Source organism: Lemur catta, chromosome 13, assembly GCF_020740605.2.
Source record: "Lemur catta isolate mLemCat1 chromosome 13, mLemCat1.pri, whole genome shotgun sequence".
NCBI lineage: Eukaryota > Metazoa > Chordata > Mammalia > Primates > Lemuridae > Lemur > Lemur catta.
The window spans coordinates 21274003-21296868 of NC_059140.1; the positions used below are offsets into that span (position 1 = coordinate 21274003).

General features: G+C 38.2%; 1 protein-coding gene across 2 annotated transcripts in view; it reads left to right on the forward strand.

Annotated features, from left to right (window-relative positions):
- NALCN (sodium leak channel, non-selective) overlaps positions 1-22866 on the forward strand; it is a 320738-nt gene that overhangs the window by 283824 nt on the left and 14048 nt on the right. For both annotated transcript variants that reach the window (XM_045567531.1, XM_045567532.1), the window contains 9 exons: positions 5732-5852; positions 5938-6036; positions 11992-12085; positions 12597-12703; positions 12915-12989; positions 13854-13973; positions 17128-17196; positions 18256-18404; positions 19233-19326. In XM_045567531.1, coding sequence (XP_045423487.1) covers positions 5732-5852; positions 5938-6036; positions 11992-12085; positions 12597-12703; positions 12915-12989; positions 13854-13973; positions 17128-17196; positions 18256-18404; positions 19233-19326 — 928 coding nt within the window. The remainder of the gene's footprint in view (positions 1-5731; positions 5853-5937; positions 6037-11991; positions 12086-12596; positions 12704-12914; positions 12990-13853; positions 13974-17127; positions 17197-18255; positions 18405-19232; positions 19327-22866) is intronic.

Sequence of the window (22866 nt, forward strand, 5' to 3'; positions counted from 1 at the left end):
TTCAAATGGCTTTGAAAATTAGTGAGGCTTAAAAAACGATTTCCTGTCAAATTAAAACTAAACCCATCCTGAGTTTATATCTTTAAAAGAGGATCTGATGTCCTCATAACACTTGCAGAGAACCCTAAATCGTAAAGCTATTTCAATTTTAAAACCCATTTACATTAAGGGATTTCCATTATTGCAAACAGTAACACAGTTGATTACATCTAACTCTCCCTTCAAAATTCATTTTTCTTGAAAATGAATTTTCAAAGCATTAGCATTTATATCAAAGCTAGGAGTACCTAGTACCTTCTTTCTCATCTAGCTTATTAATGACCATCGATGGAATCTCAGTCTGTTTTGTTCATGAGCTGAGTGTTCTATCAGCTTCATTTGTCCTTTTTAGTCATTATCTGTTCTTTTAAATTTCTTTTTTACCTCTTGGAATAACAAGTGAGCAACAGCAACTCTGCCTTTATCACAATTGATGTTCTCTTCTAAATGTCAAGACTCTTTAAAAGGAATAGCAGCCGTACTCTACCACTCTTTGTTACCTTTCTTTGGAACTTCTCTAATATGAAATTCACTTTTATAAACAATCCAAAATAACTTATTTTAGGTTTTTTTTAAATGCCCAAGAACTAAGAAAAAAGATTAATTTTGGATGTGTGGCTGGAGCATGGACAGAGAGGAATGGAACACATGAGGATAGCCTCATCCAACTGCTAACTAGAAAGCAGTTTACAATACAATAGGTGCGCATTTACATTACAATAGATGTACATGAAGCATAAAAAATTTACTTTTCTGAAACAAAAATTTATTATACCATAAATAACTTATTTATATCAGGACATCAAATGGGATTTTTTTTCCCTGCTGTTTTGAGATTTTGGCTAACACCTCCCATCTGAGGTCAATAGGGTATAAAATGTCTTTACATTCTACAGAGACCAGCTAGACCCATCCCAGTGGAGCTTATGAAAAGATTATCCACTTTCATCACCCAGCTCTAGCTTATGTAAAAGAAAACTCTACATTCAAAGATAATATCATGGAAGTAAATGAAGTCAGGAGCAGAGAATCTGTGGCATCTCCCTCCCTTCACTGTGGAAGAAGGGAGAGGGCACCTCCCACCCCAGCAAGTGGGCCCAGGAGGACCACTGACTATCAGAGACTGGCGAGGCAGGAGCAGCAGGTCTTGTGGGCAGGCTGTTCCTCCCCTCTGACAGAGCAGGGTTATCTAGTTCCTGGAGAGCCAAGTGGTCATTGCCTAGGACCACCTGATCTGAGCCGTCTTGAATGGAACTTGCTGCAAAGGGCTCTGTGCTGGGGAGAGGGCACCCCCTTTGCAAGAGGCTGTGGGTGTCTTTCCAGGAGCCAGATCTGAGAATCGCCCACAGCAGCAAAGGTGCAATGAGGCACTCTCGTGCTGGGGACTCAGGATATATAGTGTATTCATATATACTATGTATGTACTAATAATTAATAAATGTAGTGTATTAACTGAAAATTTGAGGTATGGCAAGGTCAACAGATCAGTGACAATTGCCATTTAAAAGGTAGTTTGTTACAGTTCCTAAAATGGGGGGCATATCACCTCATGGAGGACCACATGAGGAAGCCCCAGTTTGCTCATGAGGCAGAAGGAGGAGAGAACTCTGGGGAAACCTATCTTGCGGTTTCCATGGGAAGGAGCAAGGGCAGGGATTGGCTAGGTTGAATCATTTCAGCAGGCCAAGGGGCATAGGGGCTGTCCCCAGTTGTCTGGTGCCCAGCCCTGGGTGATCAGGGCAGGTGAATAGTGACCTGGGGTATGAGAGCTGCTAAAGGAAGTGGTTGGGGTGTGCACCCTGGGTTGGTGGGTTTGTATTTGGAAAGCACACTCCCAGGAGGAAGACTCCTCCCAAGGAGGGGAGGGGGCTGATGAGGGAAGCAGGCAGCCAAGGCAAGGTGGCTCAGGCAAATTACTGGGTTGTGCAGAACAAGATGTGCCCAGCACATGCATGTAGGACAGATGTTAAGGCATTGGTCAACACAGGGAGTGCTTCTGAGGAACACACCAATGCGCTCCATGAGAAAGCAATAGCTGCCACTCCGGGACACAGATGGCCAGAGTCCAGTCGCATCAGATAACAAGACTTTAACTCCATTTCTCTCACTGCAACTACATCCCACCCCACTCTTGTAAGAATCAGAGAGTGGCCTGAAGAGGAGGAGTGGAAATGAAGGGAGCGGCCAACTCTTCTTTCCTGAAACCAGGGGTCGGTCTTAAGCTGCTAAGGATGGGGTCATTGTATGGGCTATGAGAACAAAGGTGTGATGTAAAATGGAGCTGGCTTTTTGAAAGAGACTGATCGTATGACTGAAAATGACCGAGAAGCTTTGGGACCTTCCCAAGATGTCAGAAAGGAAGCCATAACACACTAGAAGGCAGTGTGTGGAGAACAGCAATTGTACCTGCTGGCATTCAACCTGTTCCATCAAACCAGCTACACAGGATTTTAAAAATCAAAGTGAAGTGAAATTGAATATTTTATGTAAGGTATTATTAGGGAGTTCAAGTTCAATGACATTTTTAAAAGCATAAGAAAATAGAAGGACATCCCTTGAACATCATCACAATTGCTTTTGTCCATTTGTCCAGGATATTGTGACTCGGATCATTTGCAGTGAAATAAAGATCTTTAGTCTAAAGACTAAATGTCAACTGTACCCATGATAATGTTTCTTCTCTAGTAAGCTAATCAAGAGTTAGAAGCTGAAAATTTTGTAATTTCATATTGGCTAAATTATGATTAAGAAAATAAATTATGCCTGGGAATATACCTAGGGCATGCTTTGATAATTACAATTAGGACATAAATACACACTAATTCAGGAGATCGTCTAGTTTCTATATTCTCTCTTCAGATGAATAATTTATTTTCTTCTGAGTCATTCAGACTTGATGAGATAAAAATCACCTCAGTAAAAGGATTAAACATATCATATATTATAAATATTATGTGTTTTATTTTAAGCAGAGGTCTGGAATATAGGAAAATGGCATGCATGGGAGAAAAATCAACAAAGTATTCAAGTTTACAATCAATGTATTTACTGAGTGCTTACTATTCACCAGGTATTATGCTTGTCACTGTGATACAGCCCTGAATAAGCTATAGCCCTACCCCATAGGGGCTTTAAGTCTAGAGGTACTAGAAAATGAAATTACAAATAATTTTATATAATATGCTTAGGGCTTTGATGCTACACAGATAAACCTGTTAGCCTACCTCTAGATAACCTGAACTCGGGTACCAGGGTCTTGGAAGGGAGCTGTGCAAAGGGGGTCCTGAGGCTTAGGTTTCCTTGGCTTCGTGGTACACCTGCCTCTGATTCCTACAAAAGGCAAAGGGTGCAAAGGCGCACACTGGAGAGGCACCTGCCACAAACTAAGACAGGACCAAGCAGAACAATCAGAGGAGAAGACACATTGGTTAACTTTTGAAGGATGGCGAATAGGAATTAGACAAGTGGAAGGGGGAAGCTTCAGAGACAGATGGGAAGAAAGGTCTAGACAGAGGTTAGGTGTTGCAAGTTGAGACAACTCCACTGTCAAAGCTCAAGGCAAAAGGAATGTTGGCGCCTTCTAGGAAGCACAAAATATTTCTGACTTCTTTAGGCGAAGTGATTGTGTGGATACAGGGTGCCATTTTGGACAATGTTTTTCCCTGCATATCCATATCTAAGTGACATCTTCATGGTGCCCCCATGTTCCCCAGAGGAGGAGTAGCTCTCCTTATAGTCATCTTGGGGGCCTTGGAGCACTTTCCATTGGGAAGTAAAAGATTGACCAAATTGTGAGGTCAGAACCAATGTCTTCATTTTCTGAATTGGACAGACAAGATTAAAATCTGATAAAAATTAACCAGAAAAGATGATATATAAACACCCTTCCAGTTTAAGGAAGAGTAACATGTAAAATGACAATAATGGATTATGTTTGGGAGTTAGTGAAGTACTCTGTAGTTATAGGTAAAATTTCAAACTTTCCAATTTTGCTAGCATGAACAAAGCATAAATAAACATCTTCTGTGATTAAAACTGAAAAAGACTTATTTTTAAAAATGTGATAAATTCTCCCAATTATTTAGGTCTATGATACTACATTTTGTTTTTCTTGGTGTAGTTAGAATATTTTTAACATATTCTGACTTCTAAAAGATGTGGATCATGAAAGTTGCTACAAATTCAGCTTAACAAGCACTTTTACATAAAGAAAATGGATGGGTAAGAAAACTCGACATCAGATCTGAGAACTGGCTTACTTAGTTAAAAAGAAAAAATCCTTATTCAAGCAAACTGTGGTATTTGTAGAATCCTTACAACTTCTATCTATGGTAAAATATATGAAATTTAATGGAAACTTCCCAAAGGAAAAATCCAAAAGAATCTATTTGTACTTTCATATGTAAAAAATATAAATCAGAATTCTAAAATATGAATTTCTGAGTGGGCCTTTTGCACTGTATAGAAAACATCTCTACCAATCAGTCTTGGACCCTTGGGAGCAAGTCAGTTCCAGGTTTATGTTTTCTTCTTATATCCCCATCTATTTAGTATTTCAAAAAAACTTATAAAGGCACATCTCATGATTGTCTCTATTGTTTAAAAAGCATAAATGATGATAGAAAAATATTGAACCAGCTTCCCCTCAGAGTGTTGCCTGTCATGAGGGTTACATTTTGATAAATGAGGTAGCAGGGAAAATAATGATCCAAATATAATTTAGATAGGCTCCCAGTAGAACCACTCTATTCAGTAGTCCAGAGCTCAATCCTTCCTCAAATCCAGGAAATGCAGTGATAGTTCATAATTTTCTAATATGTGGTTGTCTAAATCTTTCAATTATTTAAAATTAGCCTCTAATAAGAAGGAAAGAAAAAAAATACTGAAAGCTACTTCTTTTACCAATAAAAGTGTTAGCTAAGACCCCTAACAATTAAATAAGAGATGAATACAATATAGTATTAATAGAAAGGATCACTTTTGTAAATGGGAAGAAAAAAGTATAAATGTGTCAGCAAAACAAGAAATAAGACATTCTTCCCTAAATAAAATGACTAATAGTGAGGCCAAAGTGGTTGAGGAACCAGGAATCAACTGTGGGAGTACACAGCATACTGCACATTGGGGACTACAAAAATGTCTATTGAGAACACGAAGAGCTAATGAGAAAAAAAATCCAACCAAGGGGGTGATTTGGAAATATATGGGCTGTGAGCAAACACCTCCTGCCATCTCAGTAACCTCTAAATTCATCACTACTTTACCGCATAACGTTCACAACAATAACACACAGTGAAATGAGGTGACCAAATTCTACTCTTTTTGTGCTTTCTATACTAACACAGGGAATTGTAATTGATGCCTTTAGAAAGGTTTTCAATTATAAAACTATTTCAAAATTCACATCCAAAATCCAGTGCCCCTTTGTGCAAATCTATAAACTTGTATTTCCAATGCTTAGAGTAAAGAGCTAAAACTGGAGTTGTTTAGCATTTTGTTTTAAACTGAGACTACCCCATCACAAATTATAACACATGCATGCATTGTTATGATTTAGCAAACGAATGCCACATAGCCTGCCTTACCAAATGCTACATGGACCCTGCACCCAAGATTGGGAAGTGCTACAGATAAGTGCTTTAGCATGCTTCTCATTGGAATTCCACAGAACATTTCTCTCTCTGAATTGCAGGGCGAATCCTCGGAACTTTAATTTTGACAATGTGGGAAATGCTATGCTGGCATTGTTTGAAGTTCTCTCCTTGAAAGGCTGGGTGGAAGTGAGAGATGTTATTATTCATCGTGTGGGGCCGGTAAGCAAGCACTCCAAATCCTCTGAACATGTCAACAGTGGCTTCCATTTGCTTTGATGAATAACCATATATTTCATTTGTGCAGATCCATGGAATCTATATTCATGTTTTTGTATTCCTGGGTTGCATGATTGGACTGACCCTCTTTGTTGGAGTAGTTATTGCTAATTTCAATGAAAACAAGGTAAGAATTCTTGGTCTGAATACCACAGGATTTAGTCTTTTCTAGCCGTTCTCTTTGAGCTATCTTTCTCACATGTGGCATGAAGTCGCATTAAACTGTAATGTGACTGGTATAAATAATCTTTATAACTATTTTACAAGCTACCTTATTGCTGCCTTTCAGACACATTATCTAAAAGTACAATTCCCTGGCTAAATTTACCCTTTTGGTAACAGCATCATTAATTCACCGACAACTGAAAGGCGCATCTCCTATTGTTGAAATTGAAAGGATGTGCAGTAAGTTATTAAAACACAATAGCTGAAAGTGAGTCACTGATTACGGTAATATTACTTTCACAAAATGTAAATTGTATGCTTCTTTGTAACTCAGTAGGTGAACTCAGAATTTCGATGGGGTGGTGGGATGTGGTGAAATTTTTAAATCCTAATTCATAGAATAAGAAGGTTTTCTAATTCCATATAAACTGCATCTTTTGTGAACTCGGGAAGCCTACAGAGTTCGTAATAGCTCTAATGATTGGTGCAAGGGCTCACAAACATCAATGTAGTTTCCTATCCAAAAGTTTAGAGAAGAACATTCTATTAGCGTTCCTTGGAGAGGTGCTTGTTCTTCTGGACACTTCTGATAGGCCCTCTCTTGTGTGAGGGTCAGTCTTTTGAAATTATAATGATTGAAATGCATGCAGTTTTTAAGCACATACTATTTACTAAGATCTTATATATTCTATCAATTTTCACAACACTGAAATGCACAGTTGAAGGAAAAGCAATGACTTGTCTAGGGCTTATAAGGAATAAAAAATGGGGCCAGAATTTAGAATCGGTGCCTATTATTACAGCAGGCTCTGTGATTCTTCCAATGCAAGAGCACAAAAACGTCAGCCGTCATTCTGCATTGAGTTAAAGCTAGATCTGCCCGAAAAGCGCCGTGCTGTTCGATGTTATTCATGGCTGGGACCGATTCCCATGCCTCACATCAGAGCTCTTTGGTTTGTGTCGCTGCACGTGGGACTGTATCATTCATGGTCCCTGGGCTCAATGTGTGTGGTACCAGTTACTCAGTCAGTTGCCACCTTTGATGTGTGTCTAATGAGTGTGTCATTTCGTTCAGGCTTTCAAAGGGTACAATTTAAAAATCCCTGCTTTGGGCCCCAACACTGCTGGGACCCACAGAATCCTGGAATCTCAGAGTTAGAAAGAACGGTAGTGATCACGTCGCCCAGCCTCCTGTGTTATTCCTTAACACATTCACAAATGAGTTTCTTTGGTCCTACAGCGTTCAGTTTATTACCAAGCAGAAAGAGGGAGAAGGATCTTTGTAGATGCCTTTGAGCCATGCAAGAGAGCAGACACTGGGAATTCCAGAACATGAGCAGAAGCCGATCAGTCAATTAACAGGCGAGTTTAGGCACTGCTCACTCAGAACACCATACAAGGCCCTCTGTGCAGGCCCCTGAGTTCAGGAGAATTAGGGCCTGTGGCAGCTCACAATTCAGCAACATAAATGAACAACATAAAATGTTCAATAACTGGCAACAAATCTATAATTAATTGCAACTCTTGAACTTAGAGGAATGACTGAGGTAAGTGGAGTAACCAGGGAAGTCTACTTCCAACACTGTATTTATGTTCTGAAGGAAGGAAGAAGTGACCAGGCCTGTTTGGGGGGCGTGTTATGTCAGCTCAAATGGACACTTAGAGAGAGGGGAAAATTACAAGATATTATAATACCACACATGACAAACTTGATTGGTTCATTGGAGACAAGTTTCTAAATTATGTAAACCTTCTAGTAAAGTTTTTATTTTTCTGCAAGTTTTTTAGAGGATAGCACATGAGCTGCTATATAACAGCATTTATTCATTTATTATTCAATATTTCAGCAGATTAATTTGAGCACTTACTAGGTTCAGACACTCATCTTGGCACTGAGGACCTAACTGAACTAAACACTAAACACAAAAATTTAATTTATTTATTTATTTTTATTTCAGCATATTATGGGGGTACAAATGTTTAGGTTATGTATATTGCCCTTGCCCCCCACCTAGTCAGAGCTTCAAGTGTGTCCATCCCCCAGATGGTGCGCATCACTCTCACTATGTATGTACATACCCATCCCCTCCTTCCCCTCCCATCTGCCCGACGCCCAATAAATGTTATTCCTGTATGTGCACTTAGGTGTTGATCAGTGAAACCAATTTGATGGTGACTACATGTGGTGCTTATTTTTCCATTCTTGGGATACTTCACTTAGTAGAATGGATTCCAGCTCTATCCAGGAAAATACAAGAGGTGCTAGTTCACCATTGCTTTTTATGGTTGAGTAGTACTCCATGGTATACATATACCACGTTTTATTAATCCACTCGTGTATTGATGGGCACTTGGGTTGTTTCCATATCTTTGTAAACAAAAATTTTCACCCTCATGGAACACACATCTTAATAGTCATATCTAAGGGAATATAAATAGCTTTCCAAATACAGAGGCAACAGAGGGATGAGAAATAAGCCTTGGGGGCAAAGTTTTCACAATTCAGGATTATGCAAAAATATGTGCTCCTTAGAAAATGGAAGCCTCTTTAAAAAGTCCCAAACCTATACCAGTAAATAAGGTTTTTTTTTTCTGATTTCCCCACCATTAGACTATGTGTTTGATTAATGAACTTAATTTGACAATAATAAACTTTCAGAGGTTTTTATATATTATCTAATGATACCTCCATGCTTATTATTATTATTTTTCTTGGATCCTTCCCAGTTCAACTTTTCAAAATATCTTGTTTTGTATAACAAACGAATAGTATTGATGTCTATGGTGCCTAGAAAACAAGTATTTGTTAGTTAGAAATAAGTGAGAAATTAGTGAAATTGCCAGTTAGCAATTAGTGAGAAAAGTGACTTAACAATAGTAATATCAGAATAAAATAATTTTAAACAAACATCATTATTAGGAGTGAATACTGTAATTAAATGATGACAAAAGAAACTAATCAACAGAAAGATAAACTTCTGAATCTCAAAATATACAAAGCAAAAATTAACCAAGTTATAAAAAGAAGCTTGCAAATCCAAAATCATAGTAAAACATATTAACATATTTCTCTAAGAAACTAATAAATCAGATAAGAAAAAAATGAGATTTCATATAATAAACACCTCTGATCTAATAAACATAAAAAGAACTCTGAGCCCAACAATTTGAGATTATTCATTGTCTTCAAGTACAAAATGTATACTCTAGAAGGACATAAAACAATAATTACCAGAGTTCATAATTTACAGAATATGTTCTCTAACCATAATAAAGAAGATATCAAAAAACCCCCACATAATTTGGAAATATTAAGATAACATTCTAAATAATTTATGAGCTAAAGAAGAAATCATAATAGAAATCACAAAACAATTACAGATAAATACTTTTAAAATATCATATATAAAAACTCAAAAGGTATAGATGAATCAGTAATTAGAGAGAATTTATCACTTTAAGTGTATATATTAGAGAAAAAAATCAGAGGTTAAATATTAATATATCAAATAACTGGCAAAATCAATAAATTATAACAAGAACAACAAAGTAGAATCAAAGAAAATAGGAGGAAGAAAGTAACAGATCAGGACAGAAATTAATGACAAAAACATGAGGAAACTTGCATAGTTTCTATATATAAGGTTCAAGAACAACAGCTGGTTCTTTAAAAAAATTAAATCAATAAACCTCCAGTTAAGATTGAGCAAGAACAAAAATGTAGAAAAGGTTAGTAAACAAGCTATAGTAATTAAAACAGGGTCAGTGTTGGTACAGGGATAGAAAATTAGCCTTACAGGAAAAAACAGAAAGGCCCAGGAGGGACCCAGGTACGTAACACAGAAGTAGCACAGCAAATCAGTGAAGGAGGGGGAGACCAACAATGAGTGATGTTGGGAGCTTTGGTTGTCTCCATGTAAGACACTAAACTGAGATCTCTACCTCACAGCATACTCAAAAGTGAATTCTGGATGAAATAAAGACCTAGATATGAAAAGCAAAATTTAAACCATTTATAAACCATGTAAGCATTTTTATTTGAATTTCACATAGGCAGAAAATAATATTTTTTACTTTCATTATTTATTTTTAATTGACACATAGTTATTACACATATGTATTGGGAACAGTGTGATTATCAACACCCATATACGATATGTAATAATCAAATCAGGGTAATTAGCATATCCATCGCCTCAAAAGTTTATCATTTCTTTGTCTTGGGAAAATCAAAATCCTCTCTTCTAGCTATTTGAAAATATGCAATTAATTGTCATTAATTATAGTCACCCTATAGTGCTGTAGAACACTAGAACTTCTTCCTCCTATCTAGCCGTTCTTTTGTATCCATTAATCAACCTCTCCCTTCTCCCTTCTACCCTTCCCTGCCTCTAGTAAGCATTTATTTTTTGATCCTAGAGTAGTTGTGAATCTCATAACAGGAGCCACAAAGTAAAATCTATAAAGAAAAATAATTTATAAATTAGATTACATTAAAATTAAAAATTTCTGAAAGACAAAAGGCACTATAGGCAAAATAAAAATACAAGTCAAGACCAAGAGAAAATATTTTCAACCTACATAACTGACAAAAACTCAGTATTCAGAACATATAAAGAATTCTACCAAACATTAAAAAGTAAATTTTAAAATACAAAAATGAGCAAAGAATAGGAATAGGCAATTCACATAGGAAGATATAGGAATCACTATTTATACACATACAAAACATTTCATCTCATTAATATTAAAACTATGTTAAGTACATTTCACACCTATCAAAGTGATCAAATTAAAATGTCTGATAATGTCAAGTAGTGACAAGAGTGTCAGGAAATGGGAACACATATATTGCTGATGCAAAATTTTTTGGGTTATTACTCTTTGGATAGCAACCAGTTCTTCTAGAGATTTACAAAGGAGAAACTCTCATAGGTGTTTACCATGAAACAGTACATGTATGTTTATTACAGCATTGTTTATAGGCTATAATCCTAAAAGGAATAAATTTCTGATGTATTTGCACAGTGGACTACTATGTGAGCCATTAAAATGAACAAATTAGATCTAGTAATCTAGTTTGTATGGAAAACATACTGTTTGATGAAGTCAAAGACAAAGTGCATAAATAAACACATATTGGATACCACTTATGTAAATTTTAAAAGTTCAAAACAAATAAATTCTTATGTATTTATGTACAAATAAGCACAAAAGTCTGAAAACATAGTAAGGAGGACACACCGCTGAAGGACAGGGTTAGCTCTGGGGAAGCAAAGGGAGAATGGAAGTGGGGGTGGAGTTGTTTTCTAGTTTCTTAAATTATACTTCTTTATAATAAAATACAATGCAGTGCAATGCACTACAATATATTAATTGTGTGCATTTTAATTAAGTACTCTATTATACAAAATATGTGATCCCATTTAGCATGTTATCATAGCACTAATTTCTTAAAAAGGCAAATTCTATGACTTCATACCTCTTAAAAAAATAGTTTTGTGATTGCACATATCAGAATTTTTTTCTTAAAAAAAGAAAAATACTCTCAACTGGATGCAGCAGCATTGACAAGCTGTAATTTTGCTGCTATGAAATGAAAGGAAACTAACCACTATTAGTATCCCCTTTTGAAAATGTAATGTTGTATAAAACCCTCTTTCAATCTTCCCAAACCTGAATATTACACATCTTCAAAGCTATAAATTGAAGGCTGCTGAATTCTCTCTGAAACACATGGCCATCATTTGGGGAACTCCTCCCAAGACCAACTGAACATTCTGACCATATTTCTCTCACCACCACGGTGGGAAGAGCATCCTTATTGCAAACCCCCACATCAGTGCTGTTTGTCTGCGATGTTCTTGGTGTGAGCATACGACAAAAGCCCTTTCCCTGCTTTCTTTTGTCTGTTAAGGGGACGGCTTTGCTGACCGTTGATCAGAGAAGATGGGAAGACCTGAAGAGCCGACTGAAGATCGCACAGCCTCTTCATCTCCCGCCTCGCCCGGGTGCCCAAGATGCTCTGATTTTATTCATGTTGGGCACTAGTGTGCATGATCCCCCGGGAGTCTCAGATTTAAATTAAAATAATAATCGCCAGGCCACTGGGAGGTTGTGCATAAGTTAATATACAAACAGGCTCCAAACTACAGATCTTTCCATAAGGCTATTAAAATCCACCAGCCAAAGACCGTGCGTCAGTGCTCTCAGACTAAGCCTTAATGAAAAAATGAATTTTTCAATAAAATATATTTGTGCCTGCCTTTTTAAAATATGACTGAAATGTATTACACTGACAGAAATTGAATGATGCGCTTCCCCTTCCAATACGAGCGGCGTCATGCACCATTGTTTTAAATATTCAGAGCCAGCCGTTCCGGCAAAACATCTCACAATAGATGGAACTGTAGGGGGAGAGGAATGTAATGGGTTTTAAGATGAGCATTAAAGAAAATGAAAGACAAAAAAGTAAACGTGACCTATGTCTAAAACGCCTTTGCCTAAACCTTTCTTCTCCAGACAATGATGGCTTTAGAGCTAAGATGTACGACATAACCCAGCACCCTTTCTTTAAGAGGACAATTGCATTACTCGTCCTGGCCCAGTCGGTGTTGCTCTCTGTCAAGGTACTTTGTTTCACCCCAAGACTCTGGGAATGAACTTTGTGTTCCTTGGTACATCCAAGAATATCCCAAGCTGCCATATCCATTCATAGTCTTTGTTCTTGAGTATAAAAAATTAAGACTCACAGTCAGGGCAAAGTGGGCAGAAGAAGGGGGAAAGTCTGATGATGTGTCCGATGGCCGTGGGCAGACCCGTGTGCCGTTTCTGTTGCAGTGGGACGTCGAGGACCCAGTGACAGTACCTTTGGCAACAATGTCGGTTGTGTTCACCTTCATCTTTGTTCTCGAGGTACAGTAATGAGGAGTCAGCTGGCCCTAGGGGGAGCTGGGCACAGTTTTAAAGTAAATCAGTGTCCCTTTTTGATGCCACTTACTTTGAGATCTGTGTGCCATTGCCTTTGAAGCCTTTTTGTTGGGGAGGGGGGAACGCATAGCCCGCTCTTAGGATATTTCCTTCTTAGGCTGTTCTGCTTAACTTGAACAAAGACTTTGTCCTCCAGATTTTTCTCATTGCAGAAATGCTGCTGTCAATTGTTGTGTCTGAACGTTGGCCTGTCTAGTTATGTGAGTTCGAATATTTACAGGGAACGGCACAAGCCACTGTAATTCAGGGACTCAAATTGCAACGTGTTGGCAAAACGAGTTGGCCCAGCCAAGATTATTTTAATATGTGGTTCCTATAATATCACTTTCCAGGGCAATCTTGTTTGAAATACAAGCAGATTCTCATTTTGCCCTATACTGGTTGATGTTTTCCAAAATCTATGGTCTTCTACTTGAGGAAGAAAAACATTCTACTATCAGAGTCATAAAACAAGGAGAAGAGAATGTGAAGAATACAGATTTGTAACTGACTTAGCTTTAAAAATAAAATTGTGTATCTTGGTAATAAACTCTTGTTTTTGGTTAGTACATTGTTTAAAATGACTCTTTAGATAGATAATATAGGCATGTGGTCTAAAAGGAAACTTCAAAAGGCACTAAAGGATTTGTCTCTTTTTTAATTTAAAAGATAATGCATCAGCATAAAATAATTTAGAACTTTCTTCATTCGAAAATGTATACATACACGTAATACACCTCAAGTTAAGACATTTAAATATGTGCTGAACACTGACTCACTCTGTTTGTTTTCTTCATTAATTTTCCCCAGGTTACAATGAAGATCATAGCAATGTCGCCTGCTGGCTTCTGGCAAAGCAGAAGAAATCGGTATGATCTCCTGGTCACGTCCCTTGGCGTTGTGTGGGTGGTGCTTCATTTCGCTCTCTTGGTGAGTGCAGGAGTAAACTTTATTTCCATTGATAATTTCAGTTCAGTTCAGTTCAGCTCGGTCCTGTTTCCAGTGCCGTAACTCTCCATGGCAGCCTGCTCTCAGATGTTAGAGTAACCTCGCTAAAGCCCAGCTTGGATTGTGACAGGCGCTCAGACGTGCTTGCATCTGCGTGTGCCCAGCCCCACACTCTGCACACAGCAACACCTGGCCCCTCAAAGCCCTAGAGTGGCAAGCCAGCGAGAGAAGGAGCTTAAATATCTTCTGGCTTAACCCCTCATTTTGCCAAATGAGAAAACGAGAGAGAGAGAGAGAGAGAGAGAGAGAGAGAGAGAGAGAGAGAGAGAGGAAAACTGAAACAGAGACTGAGGGACCTGTTTCCATTCACACAACAAGGTAGTATCAGAAGACTCAAACCCTGTTTTCTGAGCTGAAGTACAGCGTCCCTCCACTTCATTATAATCAGCATTTCATGATATAATTCTCAGGCACTTCTGCTGGTTTATTTTCTACTAGACGTTCAGCTTCCATTTCTCTAAAGCACACAATTCCCCATGTCTGTACCTGTTCTCACTATTTTGCCTAAAATATCCTCACCCTCCGTTCAGTCTGGGGTCTAGCTCAAATCTATAGCTGTTGGTGTGCTTCACTGTAATCTAGAGCCACATGATCCAATGGAAATAAAATGTAGCCACAGATGTCATTTATTATTCATAAAATTTTCTAGGAGCCACATTTAAAAAAAAAAGAAAGAGATAACATTATCTTAATAATATATTTTCTAACCTACCACATCCAAAATATTACCATTTCAATGTGTAAGCAATATAAAAAATGACTGAGATAAGTTACGTTTGTGTGAAGTCATTGAGTGTGTGGTTTGCATTTGCAGCGTATCTTTCTTCATGTACACTGGCCACACTTCAAGTCCTCGATAACCACACATGGCTAGTGGGTGTGCAGTATGGGGCAGCACAGCTCTGGAGGATCTGAGGCAGGAGCAGGGAACCCACAGCCTTGGGCCACGTGTGGCTTTCTGGATCCTTGAGTGTGGCCTTTTGACTGAATCCAAATTTTAGAGAACAAATCTTTTCAATAGAGGGATTTGTTCTGTGAAGTTTGGATTCAGTCAGGGGGCCACACGTGGGGATCTGGAGGGCCACACCTAGCCTCGAGATTCTGGGGCCTTGCCTAGACTCCACCATTGTCTAGCCTTGACCAAGCGATTTGTCTTCAGTGAGCCTTTGTACCCTGCCCTGAACTGCCCCCTGAACTGCTTCGTAATCCACCTGTTCCATATGGGCACTATGAATATCAAGTGTGATCATGCATTTGATGCTTTCTCAAACTGTCAAGATTATACAAGCCCATAAGACATTATCATAATTACCTTCTTTTTTGTCTTCTTTTATCTGAGCCCAAAGTGATATTATCCATTTTCTCCTATTCTCTTCTATTCATTCTCCCATCCCCTTAATGTTAGAAGCATGCCAGGAAGGTCCATAGCACACAGAACCCACGTGCACGTCAGAAAGGGCTTGCTTTAGCATGAAATTTCTGTCCTTCTTAAACCAGTGATTGCCTTCAGCATCCAGGACTGTGCGAAGCCTAGGTGAGCTCTCAGCCACGCTGAGGCATTTTCTAAGCAATGAATGGTTTTGAGCACTATAGAGATACACTAAAGATGTACACTCTGTAGGAACTGAGAAGAATGTAATGAGCAAAACAAAGGCAATCACTGCTCTTGTGAACCTTACAACCTGGAAAACTTGGTAGATATGAGAACCATGGCTATGGTGAAGGCCGTGAAGGAGAGCCCACGTTCCTGGGACAACGTGTACATCATAGTGAGAGATGGCTTCATCAGAGAGGTCCAGGAGGGCACCCTGGAGGGAGTGATGGTTGGGTTCCATCTGTGGGATGAGGGGAGAACATTTCAGGCAGCTGTCCCTATGAGGGAAGGGTGCAGGAGCTGGAAGAAGGAGTGAGAGTAACGTAGTACAAGATTTAGATAGGTAAGGTGTCAGACCTCCCAGGACCTTGTGGTCCAGGTCATCATCCTAGAAGCTGTTGGTTGTCATTACTTCCAGAACGTAAAGAGAAAAGGTATCTACAGTACGTCTTGAGCTAATGTGGAAAGAAGAGGCAGCAAAACTCATGATTTTTATTTCTCCAGATAAATTACAGCCAAAAGCTACTCAGTCCAAACCAAAGAGTCAAGTAGGCTTCCTAATCCTAGAGAGGAAATCTTAAACCAAAAAGACCAGCTTGCCTACTCTGCCTAACTGCTTTTGTGCTTCTCCGAGAACCTCTCTGGTCTTGGGAGGATGTTCATTCTCCACCATATTTTGCAGTGGAAGGAAGGTGCAGTCCTTGTTCCCCATCCAAATATGCGATGTGCATGCATTCATTTATTTGGACCTTGCCAAGCATCTCACTGGACCCCCTTCCTGGGGGCCCATCTGTGACTGTTGTCACTTGGCTAGGCAAACCTCCTCGAGAATAATCACGCTTTGGCATCAGCTGAATGTCAAGGTTGTTATTGCAGTTAGAGCTGGTGGGATCTTTGTTTCTCAAATGAAGCTTTCTTATTCGTAAAGTACAGTCATCTCTTCCTGCTAATCACACACTTGAAGAAAGAGCTGGATGTGTTCCTGAGCAGGGAGAACTTCGCTGAAATCAGCTTAGACTAAGGAACATGTGGTCTTCAGAGGTCTCTGGAGACCTTCAGAGAGAAGGAATCTGACTTCTGGCCACCTTTTCCAACATCGGCCCTTCCTTTTTGCTGGGATTCCTCTCTCTCCTATCCCACTTGACATTCTCATGTTGCATTTTTATCCTGTATTTGTCATACCCTGTCCTCAGAAAAGCTGGTCACTATTTTATGTAAAAATAAATTTCAACACACAGAATTTGGCTGAGCAAAAGAGAACCCGAAGTTTCATTTGCGATTAAATTTGATATCTAATATTTATTCATGAGTTTTTGCAATGACCTTTTCAGCACCTTTTTAAGATAAAATCCTTATATGAATTTTCACATTTTATTAAACTAATTATTCAGTAGACTTCACAGAAGACTTAAAATGAAAAATGGAACTGTAACAAAATCTTTTGTGCAAATTATGAGAGGCTGTCTTCTGTTTAAATTTCAGAACGCATATACCTACATGATGGGCGCTTGTGTGATTGTGTTTAGGTTTTTCTCTATCTGTGGAAAGCATGTAAGTATCTTGTGAAGAATCCTCTCAAAGGTTACATATGCACTGAAGAAAGAACAGTGACTAATTGACTACAGTTTTACTTCTTGATGTTCCAGACTGTAGTCAACAAATTACTAGACATCATAAGTCAAGATTAACAAATATTAAATATTAAAATGAATCAGTAGGCTAGTTATCTTTTAATATGTTTCCTGCCAGTTATGGTGTTTAATTTATTCTTTCCATTGCTAAGTACACTCAATCATGAATTAAAGATAATATAGCCATGAAAGCAAAACCAATGGTCTTTCTTAATGCATCTTTACTATTATTGTTTTTGTTTTTCATAAAGTTAAGTAACTTTACTGCAAAGAAAAATAATCTTTAATGAACTTTCATTATGATTTCAGATTTCTTTATATTCTTTGTTAATGTTTATGTATACATCCCACATATATTTTTCATTTTTAAAAATACCGTTTCCTTTTTTATTACTAACATTATTTCACATATATAGTCCATATATCCACATAATCAAAATATTTATTATTTGATGCTTATTTAGTATCATACCATTATCTAGGTTTGTTTTTGTGAAAGTCTGTGGAAGAAACCTGACTTTACTTGTTATAGTTCAACAACATATAGCCCTTCTCACAGAGCTTTGGGGAGCAGGTGAACAAGAGATGGCAGGCTGGGCCGGGCATGGTGGCTCACACCTGTAATCCTAGCACTCTGGGAGGCCGAGGCGGGAGGATTGCTTGAGCTCAGGAGTTCGAGACCAGCCTGAGCAAGAGTGAGACCTTGTCTCTAAAAAAAAAAAAGGAAGGCTAAAAAGTTCAGGATGCTACTTTTATTAATTTGCCTGAAGAGACAGAACAGTTTGAAGAATGAATAAATTTCTCAATGCCTGATAGTTTTTGATAATATTCAGATTTAATACCTAACAGAAGGCAACTTTCAAATGATATACTTGATCATTCTTGAGCCAATCTGCTTAAATATTAGTTACTACTCAGGTCTTCATGAATTTTCTCTCCTCTCTCTCCTTCTCTGCCCCCCCCCACCCCTGGTCTCCAGGTAACACTGAAGATGCTTCTCCTGACAGTCGTGGTCAGCATGTACAAAAGCTTCTTCATCATAGTAGGCATGTTCCTCTTGCTGCTGTGTTATGCTTTTGCTGGAGTTGTTTTATTCGGTACTGTGAAATATGGAGAGAACATTAATAGGTTGGTGTATGTTTATCTTTCTATTCATTTATCAAACAAATGTTTTCAGTTAATGAAATCATAAGTAATCCCTTAAATGTTTTTTGTCTATTAAAAACCGGGGAAAGGGGGAAGGGAAGCAATCAGTTGGAAATGAAAATAAAATAGCCACATTTTAAATGACACTTTTCCCATTGAAAAAGGCATTTATTCACTTTTATTTTAGAAACCTTAGAAAATTCAGAAATCACAGAAAACTAAAAGAATCCATAATTCCACCAACACTCAGTAATAACACTCCTAATTCCAGCACTTTTTCTATCTACATATTGCCAAAAAAATGATATATTACTTTTAGATAAAACTATTTTGAAATGGCTTTGGGTTGTGTTTTTTGTTTTGTTTTGTTTTCCAACAAAATACGAGGAAGTTAGAGGCCTCAAAATGGTTGTATTACATGAAAAGCATTTTTCAAAGATTATCTTAAATTCTATGGAAGCATCTCATAATATTTTTTTAAAAAATGCTAATAGAATAAAGTATTTACAAATGTGTCTTGTTGTAAAAATTATTTATTTGTGAAAGAAGGAATCACTTAGTTGCCAGAGCTTGCTTACTCAATCCTTCAAGACGCATGGCAGTAAATTGGTGACCAGGCTAGACTTGGGTTATTCAGACAGCTGTACTTGGGTCAAGTATAAATGACAAACAAACAAAAGGTCTAACTTTTGGAAAAAGTAACTTTATAAGCAAATTGGCTATAACATCCACCTGTTTGGGTGGTGACAAACCATACTACTTCATGACAAAACATTCTATTCACATTCTGTTATTTTTTTCTTAAATTAGGCATGCAAACTTTTCTTCAGCTGGCAAAGCTATTACCGTACTGTTTCGAATTGTCACAGGTGAAGACTGGAACAAGATTATGCATGACTGTATGGTGAGTATCTCCTCATCACTACCAATGCCTAGACTTAGAATCAGCATGACACTCTTTGGCAATGCAATGTTGGCGGTATCATCCATGTTAGCATCAGGACTTTGTGTACAAACTATATATCCTGGCCTTTTAGTCTGTGAAATTGCATTCTTTTACATTCCAATGTATGAATATCTAAGGAAAAATATTCAATAAACCCAACGTGAGCCATTGTAGTTCCATTCAACAGATATACATCATGTGAGCATTGTTCTTTCCTCCCACCTTTAACACTTTGGTGGTCAAAGTTAAACCAGGGCCCTCCACTTCTTCAGTTTAATGTATCCAACAGGTAGAGATTCACTAAGCCCCTGGTTTGTCCTGGGCCATATGCTAGGTGCTAGGTCTTCAACAATGCCAAGGCATCCTCCCTGAGCTTACTTACATCATAGGCTCGGAGCTACTCTTCCTTTGGTATCCTGCCTTCTCTGGGCTAACTTTTCATCATCCTTCCAATCTCAATTTAAACATGCATTCCTTCAGGTATTTTTCCTTAAGCTAAGATTGCCAGTTATATATTTTTACAATGCTCTATATTTTTCCTTTGTAGTAAGTATCATAACTGTAGTGAATTATTGGCTTAAATTAGATTATCTCATCTCTTTCTCACTATAGGACAGATCAGTGCTGTCCTATAAAAATTTCTGCAGTGATAGAAATCTGCACTGTCCAAATCAGGAGCCACTGGCCATGTGTGGTTATTGAGCACTTGAAATATGACTAGCACAACTGAGAAACTGAATTTTACATTTTATTCAATTTTATTTCATGTTAATTAACATAAATGGAAATGTAAATGGCCACACGGAGCCAGTGGCCAATGTACGGGACTGAACTGCACAGCTTTCAGCTGTCAGCAGGGTCAGGGGACAGGGTCTGTGTCTTCCTTACTCGTCTCTCCCAAGTACTTGAGACATATCTAGCACATAGTAGGAACTCCAAGACTTTATGCATGAATGAATGGGGACAGAATTTACCCAATCAAAGAGGCAGAATTTAATCAGTTCTAAATAGAGGTACAAGCAGAATGTTATGGTAATATTGAAGAAAGAACTAGTCTCTGGGTGAAAGAAACCAGGAAGACTTCTCAGAGGTGTTGGCATTTTATTAGGCCTCTAAAGAATGAGAAGGTTTTTGATAACCTAAGTCTTGTGCTATTTCATAACATGCCATAATGGTGCTATAGGCATGGGGATTACTTCTTTCACAATTGGAATGTGAGCTTGCTATGTACAGGCATACCTCGTTTTATTGCGTTTTGCAGATATTGCGTTTTGTGCAAATTGAAGGTTTGTGACAACGCTGCATCCACAGCTCTGTCAGTGCCATTTTTCCAACAGCATATACTCACTTCCATGCTCTGTGTCACATTTTGGTAATTCTTGCAATATTTCAAACTTTTCCATTATTATTATTTCTGTTATAGTGATCAGTGATCTTTGACGTTACTATTGTAATTGTTTCCGGGTGCTACAAATGGCTTCCATAAAAGACAGTGAACCTAACTGATAACTGTTTTGAGTGTTCTGACTGCTCCACCAACCGGCCATTTCCCGTCTCTCTCCCTCTTCTTGGCCTCCCTATTCCCTGAGACACAGCATTGTGGAAATTAGGCCAATTAATAACCCTACAATGGCCTCTAAGTGTTCAAGTGAAAGGAAGAGTCACACATCTCTCACTTTAAATCAAAGCTAGAAATGATTAAGTTTGGTGAGGAAAGCAAGTCAAAAGCTGAGATAGGCCAAAAGCCAAGTTGTGAAGGCAGAGATCCTGAAGGAAATTTACATGTTCCTCCAGTGAACACACAAATGATAAGCAAGCAAAACAGCCTTATTGCTGATGGAGAAAGATCTAGTGGTCTGGATAGAAGATCAAACCAACTACAACATTCCCTTAAGCCAAAGCCTAATCCAGAACAAGGCCCTGACTCTCTTCAATCTTATGAAGGCTGAGAGAGTTGAGGAAGCTGCAGGAAAAAAGTTTAAAGGTAGCAGAAGTTGGTTTATGAGGTTTAAAGAAAGAAGCCATCTCCATAACCTAAAAGTGCAAGGTGAAGCAGCAAGTGCTGATGGAGAAGCTGCAGCAAGTTATCCAGAAGATCTAGCTGAGGTCACTGATGAAGGTGGCGACACTAAACAGCAGATTTTCAATGTAGACAAAATGGCCTTTTATTAGAAGATGCCACCCAGGATTTCCATAGCTAAAGAGAAGTCAATACCTGGCTTCAAAGCTTCAAAGGACAGGCTGACTCTCTTGCTAGGGGCTATTGCAGCTGGTGACTTGAAGTCAAAGCCAGCACTCACTTACCATTCTGAAAAATCCTAGGGTCCTTAAGAATTATGCTAATCTACTCTGCCTATGCTCTACAAATAAAATAACAAAGCCCAATGACAGCACAGCTGTTCACACCATGGTTTACTGAATTTTAAACTCACTGTTGAGACCTATTGCTCAGAAAAAAGATTCCTTTCAAAATATTGCTGCTCATTGAGAATGTACCTAGTCACCCAAGAGCTCCGATGGAGATGTACGAGGACATTAATGTTTTCATGTCTGCTAACACAGCATCCATTCTGCAGCCCCTGAACCAAGGAGTCATTTAAGCTTTCAAGTCTTATTACTTAAAAAATACATTTCATAAGGCTATCACTTTCATAGAAAGTTATTCCTCTGGTGGATCTGGGCAAAATAAATTGAAAACCTTCTGGAAAGGATTCACCATTCTAGATGTTATTAAGTACATTCATGATTCATGGGAGGAGTTCAAAATATCAACATTACCAGGAGATCAGAAGTTGATTTCAACCCTCATGGATTACTTTAAGAGGTTCAAGACTTCAGTGAGGGAAGTAACTACAGATGTAATGGAAATAAGAACTAGAATTACAAGTGGAACTTGAAGATGTGACTGAATTGCTGCAATCTCATGATCAAATTTAAAGGGATGAGGACGAGCAAAGAGTGGTTTCTCAAGATGGAATCTAATCCTGGTGAAGATGCTGCGAACATTGTTGTAATGACAACAAAGGATTTAGAATATTACATAAACTTAGTTGTGAAAGCAGCGGCAGAGTTTAAGAGGGTTGACTCCAATCATAAAAGTTGTTCTCCTGTGGGTAGAATGCTGTCAAACAGCATTGCATGCTACAGAGAAATCTTCCGTGAAAGGAAGAGTCAATCGATGTCGCGAACTTCACTGTTGTCTTATTTTAAGAATTGCCACGTCCACTCCAACCTTCACCAACCACCACCCTGATCAGACAACGCCCATTAACATAGATGGAAGACCCCACCACCAGCAAAAAGATTGCTACTCACTGAAGGCTCAGATGATCGTTAACAAGTTTTAGCAATGAAGTTATTTTAATTAAGGTATATACTTTGGTTTTTTTAGACATAATGCTATTGCACACTTAATAGACTGCAGTATAGTGTAAGCATACCTTTATTATGCACTGGGAAACCAAAGAATTCATGTCACTCGCTTTATTGTGGTATTCT